We start from the raw sequence: 27,856 nt of genomic DNA on the forward strand, positions 1-27,856 counted from the left end.
GTCTCCTGGCCCTGATGGAATGCATCCCAGGGTACTAAAAGAGATGGCGGGAGAAATAGCAGGTGCACTGGCGGTAATTTTCCAAAATTCGCTGGACTCTGGGGCAGTCCCAGCAGATTGGAAAACAGCAAATGTGACGCCACTGTTTAAAAAAGGAAGTAGACAAAAGATGGGGAATTATAGACCGGTTAGCTTAACCTCTGTAGTGGGGAAGATGCTTGAGTCTATTATCAAGGAAGAAATAGCAAGGCATCTTGATAGAAATTGTCCCGTTGGGCAGACGCAGCATGGGTTCATGAAGGGCAGGTCATGCTTGACAAATCTTTTGGAATTCTATGAAGACATTACGAGCGAGGTGGACAATGGGGACCCAGTGGATGTGGTGTACCTAGATTTCCAAAAGGCCTTTGACAAGGTGCCGCACAAGAGGCTACTGCATAAGATAAGGATGCATGGCATTAAGGGTAAAGTATTAGCATGGATAGAGGATTGGTTGACTAACAGGAAGCAAAGAGTGGGGATAAATGAGTGCTATTCTAGCTGGCAGTCAGTGACTAGCGGTGTGCCTCGGGGATCGGTGTTGGGACCGCAATTATTTACAATTTATATAGATGAGTTGGAGTTGAGGACCACGTGTAGGGTGTCAAAGTTTGCAGATGACACTAAGATGAGTGGCAAAGCAAAGTGTGCAGAGGACTGTGAAACTTTGCAGAAGAACATAGATACATTGAGTGAGTGGGCAAAGGTCTGGCAGATGGAATACAATGTAAATAAATGTGAAGTCATACATTTTGGTAGGAGTAATAGTCAAAAGGATTATTACATTAATGGTAAAAAGTTGCAGCATGCTGCTATGCAGAGGGACCTGGGTGTCCTTGTGCATGAATCACAGAAGATAGGTCTGCAGGTACAACAAGTAATTAGGAAGGCAAATGGAATTTTGTCCTTCATTGTTAAAGGGATTGAAATAAAAAGCAGAGAGGTTATGTTGCAGCTGTACAAGGTGCTGGTGAGGCCACACCTGGAGTACTGTGTGCAGTTTTGGTCTCCTTACTTGAGAAAGGATGTACTGGCACTGGAGGGGGTGCAAAGGAGGTTCACTAGGTTGATTCCGGAGTTGAGGGGGTTGGTTTATGAGGAGAGACTGAGTAGATTGGGATTATATTCATTGGAATTCAGAAGATTGAGGGGGGATCTTATAGAAACATATAAAATTATGAAGGGAATAGATAAGATAGAAGTAGAGAGGATGTTTCCACTGGCAGGTGAAGCTAGGACAAGAGGGCATAGCCTCAAGATTAGAGGGAGCAGATTTAGGACTGAACTGAGAAGGAATTTCTTCACCCAGAGTTATCCTGGTCCCTGGTCCCTGGTCCCTGGTGCTGTGAGGCAGGAGTGCTACCCACTGAGCCCCGTGCCATCCCTTTACAAGATACTCTGCATTTCTGTTTTTGCTACCACAGTGGATAATTCGCATTTTTCTCTTCACCTTGGCCCCACATCATATTGATTATCCACTTCAAATAGAGACCTATACACCTGGACCCAATGCAGTAAATAACTAAAAGTGCTAAAGAAGCTCAGTAGGCCTGGCAGCATCTCTGGAAAAAGAAATAGAATTAACATTTTGAGTATGACTCTTCTTCAAAGACAATGCATTAAAATTCTAAGATTTTCAAAAAAATTAACTGACTAAAATTGATATCAAGCCAAAGAAGTTGATATTAAGATGAGCTCAGTCAAAGAGGCACGTAAGAGCTAAGAGCAGGAGTAGTTCATTCAGCCGCTTGAGCCTGCTCCACCATTCAAGAGGATCATTACTGATTTCATCTCAGTCTCAACTCCACTTTCATCCTCACTCTTCATAACCCTCCAATCCATTAATAATTTAAAAAATCTGTTTACCTTCTTAAATTTACTCAATATCCTGGCATCTGCCATGCTCTGGGTTAGTGAATTCCACAGACCACGGCCCTTTGAGAAAAGTAAGTTCTGTTCATCTCTTATCCTAAAACTATGACCTCTTGTTCTGGATTGCCACATGATAAGAAATATTCTCTCTACATCTACTTTGTCAATCCCTTTTAGTATACTTTATACTTCAATTAGATTTCTTCTCACTCTTCTAAACTCTAAAGAGTATAGACTCAAACTGCTCAATCTCTCTTCATGTGGCAAAGCCCTCATCTCTAGAATCAATCTAGTCAATCTGCTCTGAACTGCCTTCAATGCAACGACCTCCCTCCTCAAATAAGGGGACCAAAACTGTCTACAGTACTGTAGGTGCAGTCTCATTTATGTATTGTACAGTTGCAATGACATTTCTGTACTTTTATTCTCTGTTCCTTTAGCAATAAATGCCAAAATTCTACTTGCCTTCCTTATTACCTGCTGTACATGCACAAAGGATGTTGTATGCAAAGGCATAAAAATGATAACAAAACCAATTAAATTACAGTCCCATTCTAGAGACTGCAGAACAGAAACCAGGCTGACATTCCAAGTGCAGTTGTGAAGGAGTTCTGCGCTGTTAGAAGTGCTGCTGCTCTAATGAGACATTAAGCTAAGTCTCTGACTGACCCCTTCAGGTTAATGTAAAAGATTCTGCAGCACTGTACAAAGAAAAGCAGGGGACTTCTTGCCAGTGTCCTGGTCGACAGCCATCCATCAATCAACATCATTAATAACCAATGATCTGGTTATCATCAGTTTGCTATTTGTCTGAACTTGTTGTGTACAACTTGACTGCTGTTTTTCCTACATTACAATATGATTACAATTCAAAAAGTATTTAATTTTCTACAGAGTAGGTTGGGACCTCCAATGACATCCACTAATCGCAAAAAAAGAGAAGCAAAATAGTGTGAAAATCATCCACAACATCCCTATCATTTAGAGTGAATTTAAATTTTTCACAGAGGCTGGAATTAATGAGTTTCAGAAAGACGCACTTTGAAATTAGCAGCCAATCTAAAGATTGTACAGTTGACATCAAACACTAGCTTCATGATTATGGAATGGAAATGTTTTGTAAAGATTTAATTTCTGACCACATGTATAAATATTGTCCTCAAGACATCTGAGAGTCTGAAATTAAAGCCAAACCTCATGTTTCAGAAATGAAGAAAGACTTGCATTTACACAGTGTCCTTCACAACCTCAGGATTTCTCAAATGCTTTACAATCAGTGAAGAAGTTTTGGAGGGTAGTCACTGGTGTAATGTAAGAAACCCGACAGTCAATTTACACAAACTGTGATAATGACCAAACAATCTGTTTTAGTTATATTTATTGGTCAGGGCACCAAGGAGAATTCTGCTGTGCTTCTTTTGCCAACAAAAAGCGTAACAGAGAAATAGCTGCACTCTCCCTCTGGTGAAAAACTTATTTCTTCATACTGAATTTCAGAAAGAAGTGTAATTCCTCTATTTATTATTGCAGCAACATTGGCCTCTTTCTGTTTTATACATTCTTTAATTCTGTCCATTCTTCAGGTCATAGTTTATTTTATTAGTGACTTTTGAGAGTCAAGTTGGCCAATAGAAATTAGTGACCATCCACAGGTGTGGCAACTGTCGCAATGCTGCAGCATCATTAACTACCATTATAAAGCATTCAGTACAATACTGAGGAAGTGCTGCACTGTTGGAAGGTCAGTACTGAGGGAGAGCTGCACTGTCAGAGAGTCAGAAGTGAAGAAGCATTTTACTCTCAGAGGGTCAATACTGAGCGTGTGCTGCATGTTAAGAGGGTCAGTACTGAGGGAGCACTACACTGTCAGAGGGTTAGTACTGAGGAGTGCTTCACTATCTCAGGGTCAGCACTATGGAAGCACTGCATGATAGGAGGATCAGTATTTACAAAGTGGTGCACTGTCAAACGGTCAGTATTGTGGGAGTACTGCACTCCTGGAGGCTTACTACTGAGGGAATATTGCAGTTTTAGAGGTGCTGGCTTTCAGATGATACGCTAAATTGACAATCTATTTTTGTCTTACAGTTCGACAGAAAAGATCCAATGTTAATATTCAAAGAAAAGCAGGGAATTTCCCACTGGTGTCTTGGCCAATATTTAACCCTCATCCATGAACTATAAAACAGGTTATCAGGTCAATATTGCTTTGTTGTCTGTGAGGTTTTTCTGCATAATTGAGAGTCACTTTTCCTATGCTACAATATTCAGAAGAACATGTTTGATAGTGGAGAACTTTGGGACACATTAAGGTGGCAAAATAACTGAAGAAACACAATGGATTGTGAGTCAATATAAATCAAAAATTGAAATGGAGAAAGGTAAGACATTGCATTGGAAGGGAAACAACTTGGTGAGATAAAAAACAAGTGGCAAAGTAACAAAATTAGTTTATTCTTATTGAGAAGAAGGAAAATTGGATGAAAGATTGGATTCCCTAGCTAAATAGAGGTCAAAAATCTCACAACACCAGGTCATGGTTTAACAGATTTATTTGAAAACGCAAGCTTTTAGAGCTCAGCTCCTTCTCAGGCGTATTGTGAAAGAGACGTTATAAGAGACAGAAGTTATAAGTAGAAAGGTAACAACCTTAAAACTGGCTTCCTCTTGTTGAATCTTTAATCAACAAGGAAGGAGACTACTCATTAAAATGCAAAATTCAGATTCCTCTCAAGTCATCGTCCAGAGATAATTAAAGGTTTTATCAATGTATAAAAGAGGTGAAATCTCAGGTCAGGCAATGCAATTTAGATGTGAGGTCTTGTTTAGAATCTGTTTATGTTTTAACCTGGGGTCAGGTTTTAATTTTTTGAGCAACACATCTTGGATGAAATAATTCATGTGTGTGTATGCGGTGCGTGCATGTGTGTGTGTGTGCGCGCGTGTGTCTGTGTGTGTGTGTGTGTATGCGGCGTGTATGTGTGTGTGTGCGCACGCGCGCGCCACGTGTGCGTGTCTGTGTGTGTGCTTGAGAGAGTGCATGTGTAACAGAGGGTCTGTGTAAGTGTGCGAGTGTGTGTGAGTGTGTAGGAGTAGATAATGGGGTCACCTGTGGTGCAACATGAACCCAAGATGACAACTGAGACCATCCTCATGGGTACCGAACTTGGCTATCAGCCTCTGCTCAACAATTTTGTGTTGTTGTGTATGTCAAAGTCCACCTTGGACAACACTTACTCAAAGATCAGAGGTTGAATGTCCTTGACCCCTGAAGTGATCCCCCACTGGGAGGGAAAACCCCTGTCCAGTAATCGTTGCACACACACTCTCTCACACAAACACACATGCACACACTTACACAGACCCTCTCTCACACACTCACACATGCAACACACACTCTCTCACAATACATACTCCCACATACTCACACTCTCTCAAGCACACACACACACATTTGTGCACACTCTCTCTCTTTCTCTCTCTCTCTCCTTCTCATACACACACACACACACGCACACGCACATGCACACATACACAGACACACACATGAATTATTTCATCCAAGATGTTTGTGTAATTGCGGATACATTCTGTTTTGTTCAAAAAAAAACCTGACCCCAGGTTAAAACATAAACAGATTTTAATGGGGTGGCATGGTGGCTCAGTGGTTAGCACTGCTGCCTCACAGCACCAGGGACCTGGGTTCAATTCCACCTTTGGGTGACTGTCTGTGTGGAGTTTGCACATTCTCCACATGTCTGCTTGGGTTTCCTCTGGGTGCTCCAGTTTCCTCCCACAGTCCAAAGATGTGCAGGCTAGGGTGGATTGGTCATGTTAAATTGCCTGTAGTGTTTGGGGATGTATAGATCATGGGGGGGTGGGTCTGGGTGGGATGCTGAGTGTCACTGTGGACTTGTTAGGTCAAAGGGACTGTTTCCACACTGTAGGGATTCTACGAAAGAACTCACACCTAAAATGCATTGTCTGACTTGAGATGTCACCTCTTGTACACATTGATAAAACCTTGAATTATCTCTGGACAACAACTTGAGAGGAATCTGGATTTTACATTTTAATGAGTAGTCTCCTTCCTAACTGATTAAAGATTCAACAAGAGGCGACCAGTTTACAGGTTGTTACCTTTCTGCTGATAAATTCTGTCTCTTAAAACCTCTCTCTCACACTACGCCTGAGGATGGAGCTGGGCTCAAAAATCTTGTGTTTTCAAGTAAACCTGTTAAAGTATAACAAGGTGTAGAACTGGATGAACACAACAGGCCAAGCAGCATCAGAAGAGCAGGAAAGCTGACGTTTCGGGCCTAGACCCTTCTTCAGTGCTGTGTTCATCCAGCTCTACACCTTGTTATCTCAGATTCTTCAGCATCTGCAGTTTCTTCTATCTCTGTTGAAGTATAACCTGGTGTCATGTGATTATTGATCTAGTCCACCCCAGTCCAACACCGTTATCTTCACATCATAGCTAAGTAGAGTGATCAAAGTTAAACTGAAGCCTAAAGATGCAGTTTGTGGTAAAACAAGGGTTAACATACGGTAACCATGAAGGCCAAACGTTTCAGTTATCAATGAGATCAGAAGGGTTAAAATGCAACATAGAAAGAAACTGACAGATAATATATAAAATTTACAATATAGTCATTTGTAATGGAATATGTTAAGGATGGAAATTTATGACCAAGGTTTTCCAGTGTAAGAAGGTTAGTGGACAACAATAGGATTTGAAATAACACTGGAAATGGAATCGATTTTTGAACATGATTTGTCAGAGCTCAAGGTGAATAAACCACTGAGTCATGAAATGAGGGGAAGATGAACTTAATAACCGCCAATTAGTTGAATATCTGTTTTGATAGAATTTTAGGAAAAACTAATACAAGATAAAGCTACTGAGCATTTAATAGTCAAAGCATTTGCCCAAGGAAATGTAACAAGGATTTGCTTGAGTTAGTTCATTCAACAAATCTTGTTGAAAAGTTTGAATAGGTAGTTTATTGGGCAGAAGGAATGCAGGGGATGTGGAGAATTAGGTTTGTCAGAGATATAAAGACCATGATGATGTTACTATGAATGTCCCGATACACAGATGCAGACTATTTGATGTTAAAGAAAGGGAAGAGCTGAAGTCTATTTTTTAACTGATTATCTGTCTGTCTGACCATATGTGTGATGGTTAATGCCACTGGCTGGTATAATGTCAGTACTGGCACCACAAATAAATGAAAGACACACCATGGAGCACATTCACTGTTGACAGGCACAAAGTGACTTCTAATTCAGGGACAAACATTTTCCCTAATAAAGAGCAATTTAAGGCACAAAGGGGGGCTATTTAGCTCAGTGTGTCCATTTTGGCCAAGAAAGAATTATCCAACCTATTCAACTTGACCTGTAGCACTGTGTAGCTGCTTTTCAAGTGTGTATCCAAGCGTTTTGTAAAATGTATTGAGGATATCTATCTCTGCCACCCTTCCAGGCAGAAAGTTCCAGACGACCACCACCCTCTTGATCAAAAGCTATCTCTTCACCTCTCTTCTAATCCTTCTGCCATTTACTTGAAATCAATGTGCCTGGATATTGACTGCTCTGCTAAGAAAACCAGATTCTTCCTATCTATCCACACTGTTGAGACCTATTGTCATTTTATACATCTGATAATTAGCAGCACTGATGTTTACATTTCTTTCTGTTGGGAAAGAGTGACAGGCAATGTGGTGAGGTGATTGGTGGATGGCCAGGAAGGAGATGAGGAAAGTTTGGGACCAAATGAAGACTGCAGTGATGAGAGATTTAAATTCAGTGTGATTGGAAGGTGTGTCGGTGACTGACATGAGAAGATGAGAAAAAGGTGACCAACCAGCATTGTGGAGATCCCAAGTAAAATGGAAGAAATTAAAATAAGAAAATATATGGTAAAACATTCCAAGTTACTGCACAGTAATGTTATCAGAGAAAAATTGTTACAAGGTCACATAAGGTAACATGAGCTCAGATGACAAAAGATTTGGTCAAAGGGGTAGATTTTAAGGATTATCTTCAGAAATGAAGCAAAATAAATATGCAGAGAGGTTTAAAAAGAGAATTCCAGAGGTTTGTGCCCAGGTGACTAGATGTACTACAATGGGATACATACATGAGTCTTAGACATAGAGTCATAGAGGTCTACAGCATAATATTATGCTAATTAGTGGACTATGTTATCAGTGATATCATGATAACACGAGAATAAATAGAACTGGGACCTGAGTATATAAGCTGCCTCAAGATGTCCTCTATGAGACTCTCTTGTAAATAATTTTACATTGAATAAAGTTTGTTGACGTTCACTAAAATGTGCGCAGACCTGATCTCAATACCTGGAAGGTATAGCCACCAGTGGCGGAATGATTAAAATTGGGGATGTTCAAGATAGAGCAGAATTGGAGAAGTGCACAGACATTGAATGGTTGAAGGTCTGGAGGAGATCGCAAAGATCAGAAAAGCTGGCACCATGGAGTAATTTGAAAAACAGGCATCAGAATTCCAAAATTGAGGACTAAGAGTTATATTCCTGAGTTCTGCATTGCAGTAAATAAAATTGGGAGAAAATGTTCCACAATTTCAAGTGCAGCAGTGGAAGGAGCAGAGTTTGAAAATGGTGGAAATTTAATATTGTATGGGTTGAACTGAAGGATCATGTAATGAACCAGATCCAGTATCTTGACTATCCATCTTTGCAGTTCATTTGTTTCCTCCTTTTCTGTGACATGCACATTGCCTGTTGCACAACTCTGAAGATGTATTTGGAAAACCTACCACACACCATTCTCTGGTGTGAAATTAAATTTTACTGACTTCATCCCACTCCACCCCATTTCATTGGTGTCACCTCCCATCAAATTAACATGCAAGGCACACTCTAGTTACAAACAGGGATTGGAAAATACTTCTGACTGTCAAAAACTTTAAAAGTCTGGGAGACTCAGCCCATTGGTTCAAATGATATCAAACCCCAGTGCCTTTACGATTTAGACATCCCTAAGGATTTAGTATTGGTTTGAATCATCTGATAATAATTTTATGTTTCACATTTAACTTGCAATTTTGTGGACAAAGCCTTTGGCACAGAGAATGGCTTAATATCAAGGAAATTTACCAGTAGACTCAGTTATTGACAAGTGAAGTTGGGCTGTTTGTATAAACAAGATAGTGAGGATTTTTCAAGGATAGAAAGATGAAAGGGAAAACTGAAGTGAATTGATAAAGCATCTTTCATGACCTTGAAGGTCCAAAGTGCTCTGCAGCCATGAAGTATCTCTTGAAATACACTCATAATTTTAATATTGCCAAGTTGCTGACTGCAAGATGGAAGAAACAATCATGTGACAATGACCTGGTAATGTTCTTGTGATGTTAGTTGACCAGCTCACCAAGGAAAACTCATGCATTCTTCTTCAAAATATTGCCATGGGATTTTATATTCACTTAGGAGAGCTGACCGGGCCCCGTCCTAACGTCTTGTTCAACTTCTGGTAGTGCAGCACCACCTTAATATCTCACCAGCAGTGTCAGGCATAATTCCATGCTCTTGTTTTAGGAAAGGGGCTTGTACCTCCAAATTTCTACTTATAGTTGAGCCTGAGAATATGTGGCCTAAGAATTTTTTTTGAATAAAATTCTCGTAGTTTTTCACTTTTTGTTTTGAATTCAATCATACAAAGACGTTTACAGTGATTTAATGTCGCCTGTTTGTTGAAGAACCTTAGAGTTGTGCAGCATGGAAACAGACCCTTCAGCCCAACCAGTCCATGCTGACCATAATCCCAAACTAAACTAGTCCCACCAGCCCTGCACTTGGCCCATATCCCTCCAAACATTTCGTTTTCATGTACTTAGCCAAATGTCTTTTAAACATTGTAACTGTACTCACATCTACTACTTCCTCTGGAAGTTCATTCCATACATGAACCACTCCCTGTGTAAAAAAAATGACCTTCATGTCTTTTTTAAACCTTTCTCCTCTCACCTTAAAAATAGCCCCCTAGTCTTGAAATCCCCCAATCGAGGGAAAAGATACCAGCCATTCACATTACCTATATCCCTCATGATTTTATAAATCTCTATAAGGTCACCCCTCAACCTCCTACAATCCAGTGAAAAAAGTCCCAGCTTATCCAACATCTCCTTATAACTCAAAACTGTTTGGTATTGTCATATTTCTATGAAGTGTATTGTAGAATCAATGAGAAAAAATACTGAAGGTGAAAGATTCAGCAACCAAATTTTGTAAGACTTATAACAAAATGTCCCTTGCTTTTTGGAAATGTAACAGGCAGAAACAATTAGCATGAACAATAATTTGAAACGTCTAATCAAATTCTAGTAGCTGTGGTAAGCTGCCAGGAACTAAAAATCATCATTGTCCAGGTCACTGAACAATTCCAATGGAACAGACCAAAACAGAAATTATTGGAGAAACTCAGCAGATTTGGCAGCATTTGTGGAAAGAAAGAATAGTTAAGTTTCAAGTCCAGTGATGCTTCTTCAGAATGGACATTGGCCTGAACCAGGAAATGAGACTCTGCTGTCTAGAGTTCAGCGCATGTACACACTTGACACTGGCAAAAAAGTTTCCATTGAACAGAAACCTGAGGAAATCCCTGGCCAAAAGAGCCTTATGTAGAGGGGCTTACCATGTGACTGGGAACAGTAGAATCTGCAATCAATTAGAAAATACAAAGGAAGATAATTGAATAAATCTACTAGAAACCCCAGCTGGCAGGGACGGAGAAACAGGATCCTCTCTTCCAATCTTCCATATCTATTCATTCCTCCATTCTAATTGTTCCTTTCTTTGAATCTCCCATTGCTGAGGTCAGTGGGTAGAACTCTTAACTTTAAGGCAAGAGATCACAGATTTAGATCACACCCCAGACACTCAGGCACAAAATTTAGACCAGAACTCATGTTGAAGTACTGAGGGAAAGCCGCACTGTCAGATATGATGGAGAGTTTTCCTCAACATTCTGGTCAAGATTTAATTCTCAAACAACATCACAAAGGGATTGTATCTGGTCACTATCATATTGCTATTTATGGGAGTTTAATAAGCACAAATTAGTGGCTGTGTTTTCTACTTTATAAATTTATAACAGTGTCTTCACGCCAAAAGAACTTCATTGGCTATAAAGCATTGAGGTGTCCTGAGGCTGTTATAAGCATTATATAAAGTTAAAGCTTTCCCTATTCCTCCCTTTCTTCCATAATTGATAAAAGAACCATTATTAAAGAGAGGGGATTTAAAATCCTAAAATATCCCACATCTAATTATTAGCTGTGACCAAAGTCATACTTTAATTCATTCGGGGAAGTGGGTGTTGCTGGCTGTGCCAGTATTTATTGCCCAACCCTAATTTCCCCAGGGAAAGTAGAGCAAATTGTCTTCTTCATCTACTGTAGTCCTTGGAATGTAGTTACACCTACAATGTTGTTACAGAGGGAGTTCCAGGATTTTGACCCAACAACAGTGAAGGAACGCCAAAATATTTCCAAGTCAGGATGCTGAGTAGTTTGGAGGGCAGCTTGCAGGTGATTGTTTTCCTTTGTTGTTCTAGATGGTCAGGGTCATGAGTTTGGAAGGTGTTGTATTAGGAGCCTTGGTGAATTTCTGTAGTGCATCTTTAAATAGTGCACACTATTGCTACTGAGCGTCAGAGGCGGAGTGAGAGATTGTTTAAGGATGTGGTGCAAATCAGGTAGGCTTTGTCTTGAATAATGTCAAACTTCACAAGTGTTGTCAGACCTGCACTCATCAAGGCAATTGAAGAGTAGTCCATCCCACTCCTGCATTGTAGATGCTGGACAGGCTTTGGGAAATCAGTAGGTAAGTTGTTTGCTGCAGGATTCCTTGCTTACAACCTGCTCTAGTATCCACAGTATTTATATGGCTAGTCCAGTTCAGTTTCTGGTCAAAGGAAACCCCAGAATATTGATAGTGGGAATTCAATGATGGTAACGTCATTGAGTGTCAAGGGATGTTGGTTAGATTCTCTCTTGCTGGAGATGGTCATTGCCTAAGATAACACAGTGTGGGGCTGGAGGAACACAGCAGGCCAGGCAGCATCAAAGGAGCAGGAAAATTGACATTTCGAGTCGAGACCCATTATCTCTGATGGCCATTGCCTGGCACTGCGTGATATGAATGTTACTTGCCACTTACCAGCATAAGCCTGGACATTGTACAGGTCTTGCTGCAGTTAGACACGGACTGCTACAGTACCTGAGAATCATAATTGGTGCTGAACATTTTGCAATCATCAGCAACATCCTAACTTCTGATCATATGACCTCTGCTGGAAAACTCCAATCCCAACATCCAGCCCCTGGGGAGAGGAAAGTTGTGTATTTCCACGGCATGTTATGTGAATTGTGATTTTCCTCCTGAATGGTCATTCTCCAATTTGAAAATAATGTTTCCTTACTCTCAATTCCCATGGAACAGGAGCCAAGAGAAAAGCCATGATGTAATGTTGGGTTGGAGATATAAAAATGGAAAATCTGATCACTGGGAGTTGAAGTTAAGTTGTCAGAGGCATGTAAAACAGGCAGTAGGGCATTGGCTGCTGATCAAATGCTGTCTGATCCTTCCTTTCCACTGACTTTGATAGATCGGAACGTCAGGCAAGATTTATGAAAGACTAACCCAGTAATATTCATTAGGAAACATAGAATATTACTGAAATTTCCACATAGCTCTACAAATTCCTCCCCTTTCAATTTATCCAAGTTGAATTCCAATCAGTTGTTCAGGAAAAGATGCAACTTACTAACTGTCCTTTACACATTCCATCTTTCAAACACACAGGCACATTGTCTTTAAAATGCTGCATATGTTTATCAGCAGTTCACAGCCCACTAAAATTCTATAAATGAAACTGGATTTACCGTGGTCAAAGGTTTCTAATTAACTTCCCAACTAATATTCACAGCTTAAAACAAACCACCTTTGATCTCCTTTAAAAGGGCTTGTGGAAAGGTTTATAGTTATACATCTGAAAAATGTCTAGTAAAGAAGGTTCATTATTCCCGAAAACCACAGTGGAACATCTGGAAGTATGGATATCACTGCTTCATGTGTCATAGGTACAGGATGTAACCAATTGAAAGAACTCGATAGGAGGGTCTCCTAATCCCATATTTGGTGAAGGAAGTAAAAGACAGAAAGAAATAGCTTTCATTTCTACAGAGCCTTTCACAATCTCAAGGTACTTCCCAGCCAATAAAATACGATTGAAATGTGATGGCTGTTGTAACATCGGATGTAGGAGTGGAAGGGTGGATTAGTAAGTTCGCGGACGATATGAAGGTGGGTCGAGTTGTGGATAGTGCGGAGAGCTGTTCTAGGTTACAAAGGGACATTGATAGGATTCAGAGCTGGGCTGAGAAGTGGCAGATGGAGTTTAACCCTGAAAAGTGTGAGGTGATTCATTTTGGAAGGACAAACTTGAAAGCAGAATACAGGGTTAACGGAAAGATTCTTGGCAGTATGGAGGAGCAGAGGGATCGTGGGGTTCATGTCCACAGTTCCCTGAAAGCTTCCACCCAGGTGGATAGAGTTGTTAAGAAGGCATATGTTGTGTTAGCTTTCATTAATAGAGGGTTTGAGTTCAAGAGCCATGAAGTTATGCTCCAGCTATACAAAAGCCTGGTTCGGCCACATCTGGAATATTGTGTCCAGTTCTGGTCGCCTCATTACAGGAAAAATTTGGAAGCGTTGGAAAAGGTGCAGAGGAGATTTACCAGGATGTTGCCTGGAACGGAGGGAAGGTCTTACGAGGAAAGTTTGAGAGAGCTAGGGCTTTTCACATTAGAACAACGAAGGATGAGAGGTGACTTGATAGAGGTGTACAAAATGATCAGAGGTATAGATAGAGTAGACAGCCAGAGACTTTTTCCTAGGGTGGAGGTAGCTATTACGAGGGGACAGAATTTTAAAGTGAATGGAGGTAGATATAAGGGAGACGTCAGAGAGTGGTAGGGGCGTGGAATGCATTGCCAGAGAGGGTAGTGGAGTTGGCCTTATGAGGGGCATTTAAGCAGCTATTAGATAGGCATATGGATGATAGTATAAGGTAGCAGTGGAGGTTAGATAGACCTTAGGTTTAGGGTAAAAGTTCGGCACAACATCATGGGCCGAAGGGCCTGTACTGTGTTGTACTGTTCTGTGTTCTATGTTAATAGGTAAAACAGCAGCCAATTTGCACACAAACAGCAATAGCAGCATGACAGGATAATCTATTTTTGTTTTGCTGGTTGAGGGATAAATGTTGAGAGCTTCCCTGCTTTTCTTCAACATAGTGCCATGAGAACTTTACATCCACCTGAGACGACAAACAGAGATTCAGTAACATTACATGCAAAAGACAGCACTTCAGGCAGTACAACAGTAGAGCACGAAAAGTGTTAATCTGGATTACGAGCTTGTCTTAAGATATGGTGTTTTTCAGTGTAAGTTCATTTAAATCTCAAGGAAGGGAAACAGTAAAATCCATGGTGAACATTAGACAGACTTCTGACAAGCCCACACTGCTTTAGTTGTCTGCCTCTGCAAGAGATCTGGAGGAAGATTGGGTTCATTAAATGATGTATCATTCATACTCAGCTTTCAGCAATTGGCTACGGTTGATGTGGATGCCTATGTACAGTTGGTCCAACTTGAAGTTTACTTATGGTGTAGAATATTTAATTATCTGTATCTATTGCATAACTGTGTGAGAGGAATTCTTTCCAGGTGATAATATTCAATGGGCTGCAAGTGCTATGACTCCTCTCATTCCTATGTCACAGTGAACGAGTCAGCCTATCACTAGCGTTTGTATGACAACTAACACTGTTACATCCCATTCATGATTGTTAACAACAGGTGAAACAAATTAAAATCTGTAATGATTTATATTCTGTCAAAATATGTAATTACCCAGCATTATAACAGAGGAACATCAGATCATGAGGAAACCATTCAGTCCTTAGAGCATGTTTCACTCTTCAATTAGGTTACCGTGAATCTGTGTCTTGACTCCATCTGTCTGCTTTAAGGTTCTGTAACCTTTAATACCCTTAGCCAACAAAAATCTATCAAGCTTAGCTTTGACATTTTCATTGACCAACACCACCCACATCTCCAGCTCTTTATCTTTTGTGTGATAAGTGCTAACTGATAGCCAAAGAACTGGTGGTATGCTATCGCCACAGGGTGAATGAGCAGGTCTCCGGACACAGTATCTTCCAAAATACCTTCCAAAATATGTTCAAACCTCACAGCTTTAAGGAGAAATAATCTGAAAGTGTGCGCTCGTCTTTCTTCCAGGGTTAAGGAGAGACCATAGAAGCTGGAATTGTTCTGTTTAGGGAAGAAAAGGTTAAGGGGAGATTTAATAATGGTGTTAAAAATCATAGGGTTTTGGTAGAGAATATGAGGAAGGACAGTTTCCACTGCAGGACGATTGGTACCTGGAGGACGTAAGCTTAATTTCTCAGTTCATCATCTAGGCAAGTGAGATCTTGTGCAAATTACTCAATAAATCACATTATGAAGGAGTTAGACATTCTTGCCACAGGCAGGACCTTCTAGTTTTGCAAGACTGGTGCCACATTTAAATGCCACTGGTTAATACTTCAAAAGCTGCAACACATAATCTTCAGTCTGTGGTGATCACTCCAATAGGAGAAGAAATGCCAGAAAAATACTATTGGCTCCCCACTTCTGGGAACGTACCCTGAAGACATTGCTGGACTGGGGTCACAGAAAGACAGAACATCCTCTTTCCACTGAATAGAATCAATAAGCTATATCAACATACTCATCCAACCTGGGTGCAGACAGATCAGTTCCCACAAAAGGAACGGCAAATAGCTCCAGAAAAAAAAGTCAATAATCTCCTGTGCTCTGCAAAGATAAGAAGCATCATCTTTTCACTGCTAGCTCACTGTCATGGGGCCATTACTCAATCTAGCTCCACCACTGCAAATGCAACTTGCAAAATCTCAAAGCCTCAGCATCTCATGCATGATATCTATTCAAGACTCACATCTACCACATCGTCTCAAAATACAAACTGTTCTCACCTTCTGCATTTCCGACTCATTCATGGGGCAGATCTCACCAGCCAGCATGGTTGTGCTTCCTTGCAAACTAATGCTGCACCCATTCCCATCAGTTTTAATCCTTCCTCTGTATTTCACTGGATGGGAAATTGGCCTGTATCCAGATTGAGAGGACCAAGACCCCTGGAGTGTGTGGCAGACATCAAGCTCCTCACCTCCTCAAGGAAAGGGCCTTTGAACTGAACGAAGAAGTTCAGGGCCATTCCTGTGGTGATTACTGTCCACCACTCTCCACTGTTGCCTCGGCTGGTACTTTCGCCGGGACACATTCTGGTGAGCACATTATTAAAATTTGTTTGCAGCCTTTGGAGGAAGAAACACCTAAGGCGTCTGACACCCAGAGCACTGCCAGAGAGCAGGTACCTGCTTAGTCCCATGCAGAATGTATGCATCGATACACAGCTTTAAGAAATATGCTCAACCTGTAGACATGGGCAGCGGAACATCAGGCGGCTGTGCCATATGCCCTGTAAGCTGGACTGAAAGATGAAAGAGCCTGCTCATATTCCCACTATTTTGGTGGTTCAGGACTGTGGTGTTTGGTTGCCTCCATGGAAAGTGTGGTAGCTGCCTTGGAAACCCACGTCCAGCAGAATGCTCAGTAGCTGCACTTGGACTATTGCTCTAGTCGTGGATGTTCAGCATCAATGGAAGGAAAAAGCAGGGCAGCAAGGGAACTTGACCTCACCAGATACCCCGTTATCTTGAAGAGTTGGGATGGTACCAGCAGCCACCCACAGGCAGCACCAGAAGCATACAGGCAAATGTGGAGCTTCTCAGGATACACCAGAGAGGCTCAGACCCTCCACCAGACTCTCTGTAAGGACCTTCTAGGTCAAAGCCAACAGCTGGCCGAGCCTTCAAAGTTACTATGATGTACCAGTCAGTGGGCTTCCCATCCCAGCCCAACAACAAAAGGTTGTGATGCATTGTAATCGTGGCATCTTGGTAGCTCTGTGAATCAACAATGTGGGTGAATACAAATTTGTCAGGGAACCACATACCTTGACATTGGGGATTGCAGCCAAGACACTACAGGTGATTCTTGGAAACACTGAGGATAATGATGAAGTCAATTGGAGGCACCAGAGTCTGGCATGTGCATTTGGCCAAACTGGCCTACACACCTAATGGGAGAGATGGTGGAATCTGTCACATTTCCACAGGTGAAAGTTTTGCCTTATGTCTGGGCTTCTCAAATCTATGCTATACCATTTAAGGCTGTTTGGTGACCAAGGAACAATTCACATGTTCAGTTTCCATCGTAACAATGAAGGAAACTGATCCACAAATTGCAGCCCATGGTAATGAAAGTTTTCTCAGTGAGGATGAGTGATATCCATTGCAAGGATATAGAGAAGGCTCGTTGCATTCTGAAGCACTGCAGGGTTAGTGTACACTCAGAAGGATCATTCTCAGGATGAGGGACAGCTTGGAACTCTTATCATGGATTTTAATCTTTGATGTCACTCATATGTCACTGATTCAAGGGCCATTTTGACATTTACATCCAGAAACATGAGATAGTGTTTGGGCTTGCTGTATTACAGCTGTGTTTGTGCTAACATTGATGAAGGGCAAGGTGTGCACAGACATTGAAACATCTGCAGTGCAGAGCATCTCAGAGCCACAGTTGATAGAGAAACCTAACATTCCATTGGAAACATCAATCACATAGTAAAACAAGTTACTCCTCAAGTTACTCCTTGAGGAATGTATAATACAGCAAACAAAAAGTCTACTCCAAACTGCACAAATCAACATATCACTTGCAATTTTAAAGTCTCAACCCAGTTCAATCACCCAGGAAGCAAGTGACTCTCTTATTTTCTCTGGTCTCTCAGGTCTTCTGGACCATCATCATTAATTCCTCTTTTTCATGCTCCACTTGGACCATCCTGGTATTCTCTACTCTATCCTCTCACTCCTGCATCTCTTCCACAGCCAACATATTCTTACCTTTAGCGACTGAAATTCTGGCAGATTCAGAACAGCACCAGGACACTCTGCCTGGCTCCATTCTTCATGGCTCCATGTGACTAGACCAAGCATTAGAATATATCTTCAGGAGGCTATGATCTGTTCTACAATGGATCTGGTCAAAGCATTGTCAGCATTGTACCTTTCCTTGGCAACTTTCTGAGGATTTCTTCATGGTGTCATCAGCCAGGTGCAGAGTGGGTATCAAAAACAGAAATCGCTGGAAAAACTCAACAGATCTGATGAAGGGTCACTGGATTCAAAACATTAACTTTGATTTCTCTCCACAGATGCTGCCAGACCTAGTGATTTCTATTTTTGTTTCTGATTTACAGCATCCGCAGTTCTTTCAGTTTTTATTTTGCAGAGAGGGTATTCCTTGTCGCTCAGCAACCATCCTTGTAGTGGGGCTGAGTGTCTTTGATAGAAGCTGGCACCTGTGACTAGTTCAGGATATACAAGTCACAGCAGCTCCCTGGATGTACAGCATAAGTCTGCATTATCTGACTGTTGTGGCCACAAATGATTTGCAGGTTAATGGAGTGGAATCTTTTTCTGTTCACAGAAATTACTGGTTGTTGATAGGGTGCTCTTATAGCTAGGTCACTTGCAGAAAACCAGTGATGGCTGTGAATTGTAATGCACTAATTGCTTAAGTAGCCACTTAAAGGGGGAAAGATATGAATAGTGGACTCTGGTGAATAGAACATCAGTGACATCCCAAATGCGTGTATGAGTAGAGGACTGTGAAATGCCACAGAGGGCCCCAGTTGCCCTGTGAAATAAACTGCTTACAAAAAGATTAGTGGCAGCTGTAACATTGAGTGCAACCAGGCCTTGTGACCAGCAGTAGCAGTTGATTTAAGAATGACATGATGGCTTAGGATTCCTTAGATTGCACTAAGCTGCACTTACTTTTGCATATACATTTGGTTCCCCATCAGAACTCTCGTCCTCCATGGTGGATCTTGCCCTACTGCTTCCCCTTATGGAGGCTGTGTGGCAGCCACGGTTCTTGTTGCCAAAGCTCTTCTCTTCTACATGAGCATCATTGCAGTAGCGGCATAGCAAGAGGAGCAACTGGATTTACCTCTGCCATTTTATCGCAATTGTAGCAAATCTGTGAGAATATTAAGAAAAAATACAATCTTAGTAAAGTGGTACATCAGCCCTGACATCCTTTCCTATGAAGCTCCAGGTTATTCCCTTATAGAGGGTAGTGTGGCACCTACACAAGGAACCAAAAGAATGTGCTCTGATCAAGCCAACAGTACTGCTTATGTACACATGATGGGTTCTTGTTTCCAACCTCACAGGAGCTTGGAGACAGGATTTCTTTCATCCCTGGCAATAGCTCTTCCTATTAGTCATCTATGTAAGTTGGCCAATAAGGTCTTCGCGTTTCCTTGGAAGCTGTCAGCAACTAATCCCCCCCTTCCCCCCCCCCCCCCCCCCCCCCCCCCCCCCCCCATTCCACAGCTCCAACCAACACCCCCAAGTCAGTGGTCATATCCCAGTTGGCTTTGGGTTTTGCATGAGGACATTGCAGTTGTAACATGTTGGACTGTCCTGTTGAGAAGACAAGTTAAGTAGTGAATCTACCTTGATCCATTGAATCATGTTGACCTCAGAGATCACATGATGGCAATCAGGGCACAATATTCTCTTAATCATTCTTCGAAGAAAGAACTTCAGAATTGGACAATTTGAGAAATGTTGAGATGCCACTTAATTGTGAATTGATGTATGCAATGGGTAAAAATTGGATTTCTGATAACTGCAATTGACATTGAGAAAGCCTTAAATTCCACTGTTGAACTCTGCCTCCTTTGAAAGAAACAGTTATTTACTCTTCCCAGTTTGTATGTTGAATTGTTGATGTTGACACCTTATTGTGCAGCTTAATTTGAGATCATCATGGTGAGGTTCCAATTTTGTATTCATGTCAGCGACTTACAAGCTTCGCCTGTGACCTACAAACTACCACCACACCTGCCAATTCCACGTGTCCTCTATTGGGTTTCTTGATGACCCTTCACCCTCTACTTCAGTTGAGCACCTTTACATGTCCATTGATATGTGCGCTTTACTCCAGAGCCCATGACTCTTGTAATTTCTGTGTTCTTGCTGATCCTTGCAGCCTCTCCATAATTGAGGCCAGAATGACCATGACTTGCCTTAACTCTTCCAATAAACTACCACTTGTCACCCTACTATCTACAATTGCCCCTGTTGCAGTGACCATTCCCTTAGCCACCGAATACAATGAGGCCAATCCCCTGACCTGCAGCCTCAATGTCAATGTGGACTGATTCCTAAAAACAGCCCAAAAGATTACATACAATGCACCAAGCTGACTGACCACATCCCATCCCTATACAGACTTTGAAGGACAACATTGACAGACTGCAACATAAACCTCAGAATGATTTTTCAAAAGCATTTTTCCAACCAATTTTTTCCGACTGACCAACAAGGTCTGATTGATTTTGGTTGATGTCCAATGCTGACTGTGGTCCAATCAAGCACAATTTGCTGATGTACGTTGTATCAAACCCTAACTTACCGTGGCCATTCCTCTGAACTAGAAACTCTCAATCCCTGTGATATCTTCAGATGGAGTGGAGTTCACCCTCGCCCCACTAAAGACAGCTCCCTTTTGTCTTTCTAACATTGCCATGCTCTTCAAGCAGATGTGGTGAGTTTGCTCCACATGCGACTGGCACATGTGCCATTTCTGACATTGACCCAGCCCTGTTCCATGCACTGTTATATCCCTAATGGCCCCATCCCAGCTTTTCATATTTACATTTTTATACAGGTAGTAGCTGCCTGCCCTTCCTTCCTCCCTGTAATTCTCTCTTTCTGACACAAACTTTTCCACCTTTCCTTCTGAGCTAAAGTTCCCTCTTATTGACAAGCTGTTGGCTGCCTCTATCTTCTACTCTGCTGCCTTAGCCTACCCATGAACGTGTTAGCTGATAATCTCATGCTGATTGTTAGAGGAATCAGGAAGACATTGGGTAGAATTTTATTGGGGCCTGAATGAGGTGGGCTATGTCAGAATTGCACAGGAAGTCTGATGAGACTTACCTTGACATTAGGACCAATTCACTGTGTCTTTCAACTAAGTCCAGATGTCAAGGTGAGATTCTCACTACAGAGTGGTGAGTTGCCTATGTAGAGGGATTATTGCTTGTTGATGATCTTATTAACTACACATGATGGGAGGAATTATATTTGTAAAAGGCTGATCCTGAAAAACATGGATGGGAATTGTGATAATGCAGGAAGAGATTGAGTCAGTTGCCAGGGGAAGATAGTGTATGGCCACACTTGGCATGGTCACCTCATATGCCAGGAGCTTTTAGGGATAGGGTAAGCTGGGCAGATACAGATTCATGCAGACAAGTTGTGTAGGGACGTGGAGAGGTGTGAAGTCCCGGGGGTTCGGGGAAGGGCTATTAGGAAAGAGATCTAAATGTTCAGGGCTTCACCGATACATAGAGATGAAGGTTGGAGACCACTGCCTGAGGAGCATTTGCTGTCCCCTTCCATTGTGTTAGAAATGGAAACTGCAGTAGGAATGTAAATAGCTGTCACAACACCCAGAGTCAGCAGGGTCAGTCTCTCGACCTATGAGAGAGGTGAAGTAAGACTAAGCAATGTGAGGTCCTTTAGACGGTGACAGAATTACACTTGAACCCATGCATTGTACAGAATACAGACCTACAGGGTTCCAAATCCCTGGTGATCCTCATGCAATGGCTCTTGTGTGCACCTTCCTGCCCCACACTTGCTGACAACATCATTCAGACCAACACTGTTGCAAACAGAGGCCAGGGAAAGATGAGAGATATTTGACCAATAGGGTCAATGGCATCAGCCAAACAGTTATTCATCTTGCTTCAGGGAGATGATGGCCTCATGGTATTATCACAAGACTATTAATCCAGAGGCTTAGCTAATGTTCTGGGGACTGGGTTCAAATCCCACTATGGCCAGATGGTGGAATTTGAACAGAACAAAAACAAATTCGCTTGAAACCAATGCTGGTTGTTGGCTCATTAATATTCCTTCAGGGAAGGAAATCTGCCGTCCTCACCTGGTCTGGCCCACATGTGACTCCAGACCCACAACAATGTGGTTGACTTTTAACTGCCTCTAAAATGGCCTAGTAAGCCATTTGTTTCAAGGGCAACCAGAGTCGGGCAATAAATCTCACCAACCAGCAATGCCCATGTCTCATGAGTGAATAAACAAAAAGAGGGAGGAGGCTCTCAACACAGACATTGATCCCTGGTGCATTCTACATGGACATGAAGTTAAATAGCACGCTGACTCAATTACAGTTAGGGCTAGGCATCGATTAAAACAAGCAGATGTATTGCAAAACCAATAAAATTTATGTAGGTATGATACTTTGTATACAATGCACTGTCCTGTGCCACCAATGTGTTGTCTTAAGAATTGTCCAATTTCTTTCCGTCCCAATAGGATTCAGTCTTCTCTGAGGTTTTGCAGCTTTGGTGGGGTAAGCCCGCTTGGAGGTGAAACCTTTAGCCCTGGAGGTTGGGTCAGTGACCCTGGGGCATTTGTGTCTGACAACCCTGATGTGCAGAATGTCTTTGTGCTTGGGGCAAGTGGAGAGTCCAAGGGTCAGAGGGAGTATGTGGGATGGAGGCTGAGGGCCCAGTCACTTCTGGAGTGTCCTGAGAGGAGACTTCCCAGGGGCCTGTGTGTGGTTCCTGCTCTGCCTGGGTACCTCCTGGATCCTTCCTGTCTCCTTGTGAGGAAGGACATTGAATCTGTGCCAGATTCCCTGCCCTCTTTTCACCATGCCCTCATTCCTGATGCAATGAAATGCAGCCAGACTTTATCCATGGCAACCAGCAACCTGTCCCTGGAGGTGACTGGAAAATCACGTGGTTGGGACAGCTGGGTTCCCATAGCATCCATGCAGCCCTGCAGCCCTTGGGCAATGATGCACATTAGTTACCACATACCTGCCTGCTACTCCTGTGCATATGGATGATATCCCTAATTGCCAACACCCTCTCCTACCTGAGGATGAGCAGCTGCCTGGTCTCCACTTGCAGGCTTCCAAGTGCTAGGGTCCTGGAGTGTTTCTTCCTCAGCCAGCTGCAGAGCTGACACAGTAATGTGCTTATCAGATTGTGTGCTCCCAAACTTTCTAAGCATGGCATTCCCATACCTGAGTATCCAGGCTGGTTGGAGGTGCAGGAGGCAGCATTGCCAATGCGTACCCTTAGGCTACGGTGCACTCTTCCTTCGAGGTTGAGGAGGTGGCTTCCGGCAGAGGAAGCTGCCACTCCACCAGTGTCATTGACGTCACTCTGGAACCTACGAGACACAGGGACAGAAGCATAGCAGCCAGTGGTTAGAAATAGACAAACAGCACTGAGAGCAGAATTAATGTCAGAGTCAAAGTGAAATGAAGAGTGGTGCTTACTTTATTGGTGAGATATGACTGTCTCGGCATCCTCACAGATGTGGTCCCAGTCTTCTCCTTTAAAGAGCAGGATTTTCTTCTCCGAAGGAGTGAGAAATCTGATGTCAGGTATGCCTCCGTCCATCTGAACCCTCTCTGCCCAATTGTGAGCTGCTTCCTTCTGGAATGTGAGAAAGGGAGCGATTGACATAAACGTGGGTGACATGACTTTAGTGCTGGTGCAGGTGGTTAAAATGTGGGTAAGGTTTTACTGAGCAAGTGAGTAGGCAACCATTGAGGCCATGCAGGATCAGCCACGTGGGAGGCTGAGGGATAATTAAACCGAGTGAAGGAAGATGCTACAGGCAATAGTGAGAATGGTAGGGGTAGGGCATGACCCTTGGATGGGAGGTGGGTGAAATAGCAGAGATAGAGTATGAAGTTGAGGATATGAAGGTAAAGTCGCCGTAGTCCTAACAGACCATAGGGCCGCTCTCTCATTAGAGGAAGAGAGACAACTAGTGGTGGCATAACCTAAGGGTCACCATGCCTCAGGTGAGGGGAGAGGTTGAGAAGGAGAGTTCTTCATGGTAACCTCAGATGGTGCAGGAATTGAACCAGTACCCAGTGTGGCTTCCTCTACATCGGGGAAACCAAACGGAGACTCGGGGACCACTTTGCAGAACACCTACGCTCGGTTCGCAATAAACAACTGCACCTCCCAGTCGCGAACCATTTCAACTCCCCCTCCCATTCCTCAGACGACATGTCCATCCTGGGCATCCTGCAGTGCCACAACGATGCCACCCGAAGGTTGCAGGAACAGCAACTCATATTCCGCTTGGGAACCCTGCAGCCCAATGGTATCAATGTGGATTTCACAAGTTTCAAAATCTCCCCTCCCCCTACCGCATCCCAAAACCAGTCCAGCACGTCCCTGCCTCCCTAACCTGTTCTTCCTCCCACCTATCCCCTCCTCCCACCTCAAGCCGCACCTCCATCTCCTACCGACCAACCTCATCCCGCCCCCTTGACCTGTCCGTCCTCCCTGGACTGACCTATCCCCTTCCTAACTCCCTACCTACACTCACCTTTACTGGCTCCATCCCCGCCTCTTCGACCTGTTTGTTTCCTCTCCACCTATCCTCTCCTCTATCCCTCTTCTATCCGCCTCCCACTCTCTCCCTATTTATTTCAAAACCCCCTTCCCCTCCCCCTTTTCTGATGAAGGGTCTAGGCTCGAAACGTCAGCCTCTCTGCTCCTATGATGCCGCTTGGCCTGCTGTGTTCATCCAGCCCTGCACCTTGTTGTCATTGAACCAGCACTGTTGGTTTTACTCTGCACTGCAAACCAGCCGAGTTGTTTTTCAAACAGTGCATGGTAAGATGGGACTAGAATCAAGTAAGAGAGCCACTGTAGATGTGGAGAAAATAGTTAAAGGGGTAAGTTTGGTAAGATACTGCAAGAGATCTCACTAGACCTCGTGGAGAGAAACCCTCCAAACAACCCAACGCAGTTGACATTAATCTAAAAAAAGTAAGATTCAGCCATTGTGCCAAGTGACTGGAAAGGCACATGCTGCACGAAGAGAAGGAAGGTGACATGTGTTGCCCTGTACTCACCCAGACTGAAGGCTCAGAATAAACGTGACAGATACCTAGTTGGTTAATGCTGTTAAGTTTTTGGAGTATCCGTTGGCAAAGGTTAATGGTAAGAGGAAGTTAATACAGTTAGCTGGGTAATTAATGAGATGTAAATGCACATGCTTGGGCTTCTCGCCACCTGGTGACTTTGATCTCACCATCTGAGGAGGAATAACTTAATTGCAACAGTTTTTCTCAACAGTCGAGAATCTGATTTGTGGGCTCTCACCTGATCGAGTCATTACCTTCACCATTATTCTCCCCGCTTCTGGGAAGGGAAAATCATATCCTAGGTTTCAAAAGGGAATTGGATTAACATTTGGAAAGGAGCAATTTGCAGGACTATGTGGAAAGAAAGGCTAGTTAGAAAGCTCTTTTATAGAACTCACAGAAGCATGATGGGCCAAATGGTCTCATTCTGCACTGTAAGATTCCCTGAGCTAATAAAAATCAACATCAGTGATTTGGGTCAGATAAAAGGCTTGGAAATATTTGGGGAAAAATATCAGTTTGCTTTGAAGAGCTCAATGCACTAACAAGATAAATGTAAAGTCTATTTGTATTGCATTTACCTCAATTGCACTAACATTAAGAGCTTTCAACAACAGAATGCAATAATAACAGAGAATAAATTCTGGATTCTTCCAGAATGAATTTAAAGAAACATTTGCTCCTGCATTTTCAAAAGCACATCATCTGTGAGTTAAAGCACATAGCAATTAGCTTTTAATATAGTCTGGACAATCTATAGGAATGTGAAGAGAGACAGAAATCATTTTACTGTGTTGGAGATGGACAAAAGAGAGTGAAGCCAATGATGAAGTCTTAAATCATTCCCAAATCAAAAAGAAATGAACTGATTTACTAAAGGCCTCTCTCTTCTGTCTCTCTGTATTGATCTCTTCATTAATATACACAATACAATTGGAAACAGTAATAGGCTTAAAGGCCAGGTCTGAAAATCAGATTTAAGTCATAAAATCTTCCTTGGGAATAATGAATAAAGTGTGTTGCCCATCAACAGTCTCAAATCATCAGGAACAGACTTGGCGCAAAAACAAAGCTGTGTCACAAAATCTTTGCCTCATTTATAAGTGGCTCAGTCTGTTCATTCCCTACCTGGTAAATCACCAGTTTATAGACTTTTCCAAGAAATAGGACAATAAGCCAATATCTGAGGCTAAACCAAACTGTTTGAAACCTTGTCATTCTGCTTGGCTCTGAGCTGAGCTTTTAACTCCTTACCTTTCCATCGCCAAGATCCCTTTCATAATAACCCATGTGAGATTTGTGAATTTTCCCTCTTGCATCTGATTTAAAAAGGATAATGCAGGATACTGCAGAAACTGCACACAGGGTTCTCATTCCCTCACATTGTTATTTCATCTCCCTGAGGACTTTTATCTCAATCATTGCTGCATCTCATGTTGCCAACTTGAGTTTGAAATATTCCGAGAGTTTTCATCACATCACATCTTGCCTCCTATTACCTCTCCCAACCAAACAAGCTTCCCTCGTCCCCTCACTGCACCTCACTAATATTTTTATAATCAATAAACACAAGTGTGAAAAGAAATTAAAACATTTTAAGCTCCTACAATTTTTTCTTTACTGACAACTGACTTTTAGAGATTCATCTTTAATCGCTAGAGACAACCCTGAAGAATTGGGAACCCACTGGGGACCTTCAAAATCCCAATGGCTGGAGACATAAATATGTGCTGGATAAAGAGATGTTGAGAGAGGAGGGAAAGAATGTAATGTGGTGTGTAGCAGCGAGAGGATAATTAACAAGGAGACCAGTGAGATTCCATCACTGCACTTAGAGCAACAAATGTGCATTGTGTGAATTCCATCTCTCTGAACGCTCCATTGAACTGCTTGACTTTTAATCTTCAAGCCTGCAATGGGCCTCCAAGTGAATATGTGGTCAGGCTGTTTAGACATTCCAAATAATATGAGAACCACAGAAAAAAATAATCACAGCCTTCACCAAGAGGCCAGGAGTCTCTCTGCTGCTGGCACCCTCAATGGCAAAGATTATTGTGGCAAGCTGCACGCTGAGCTAGACCTCCACTCAGCGATCTCTGACATCAGCAGTTCTCCTGCTCAGCTTATCTCACTGTCCTGTTAAGTATGAAGCCAAGCCACAGAAGGAAACTCTGAGTAAAAACACTTGGAGGGTATTTGCGTTGGAACAATATTGTTTGGGAGAATGAGTGGACACACAAGTCTTAAAAATCTACTTTCCAATCCTTTCAAAAAAGAATTGAACAAGTAGATCTCAGGGCCCATGACTGATTACTATTCGCTGAAATATGTACTGTTTTAAGGAATATGTGATACATGTTAACTTTTCCAAGTACTTGGAATTGGACCAGTCAGTCAGCAGTTTCTCCTGTGCAGGATGAATACAGTTAAAAAATGGTGCTCTTTTCTCCTCTAAGCCAGGGGTCCAAAATTAATGTGGAAAGTGAGAACACTGCAATTAAATAATTTCATCTATTTTCTTTAAGCTACATGTAGACAACAAATGTAAACAACAAGTGATTGCTTCTATGTCAAGCCTTTAACATAAAAAAATCAAAACTGCTACACGTACGTGGAATCATGAAATCCAATCCAATTTCCTTGTGAGATTCATGATTGAATTTGCTTTTTTTTTGGTATTCATTTGTGGGATGTCGGCGTCACTGCTGGCCAGCATTTCTT

General features: G+C 42.3%; 1 protein-coding gene across 1 annotated transcript in view; it reads right to left on the minus strand.

The window, feature by feature from the left end:
* The window catches only part of emc2 (ER membrane protein complex subunit 2), a gene marked incomplete at its 3' end in the record, with an annotated part of 106,281 nt that extends 79,884 nt beyond the window's left edge, over positions 1–26,397 (minus strand). The window contains exons 1-2 of the mRNA XM_048595601.1: positions 26,390–26,397; positions 23,264–23,412 (exon numbers count right to left, since the gene is read on the minus strand). Of these exons, the coding sequence (XP_048451558.1) occupies positions 23,264–23,412; positions 26,390–26,397 (157 nt within the window). The remainder of the gene's footprint in view (positions 1–23,263; positions 23,413–26,389) is intronic.
* Between the last annotated feature and the right edge of the window lie 1,459 nt (positions 26,398–27,856).

Source organism: Rhincodon typus, chromosome 4 (assembly GCF_021869965.1).
Source record: "Rhincodon typus isolate 14 chromosome 4, sRhiTyp1.1, whole genome shotgun sequence".
Lineage (NCBI taxonomy): Eukaryota > Metazoa > Chordata > Chondrichthyes > Orectolobiformes > Rhincodontidae > Rhincodon > Rhincodon typus.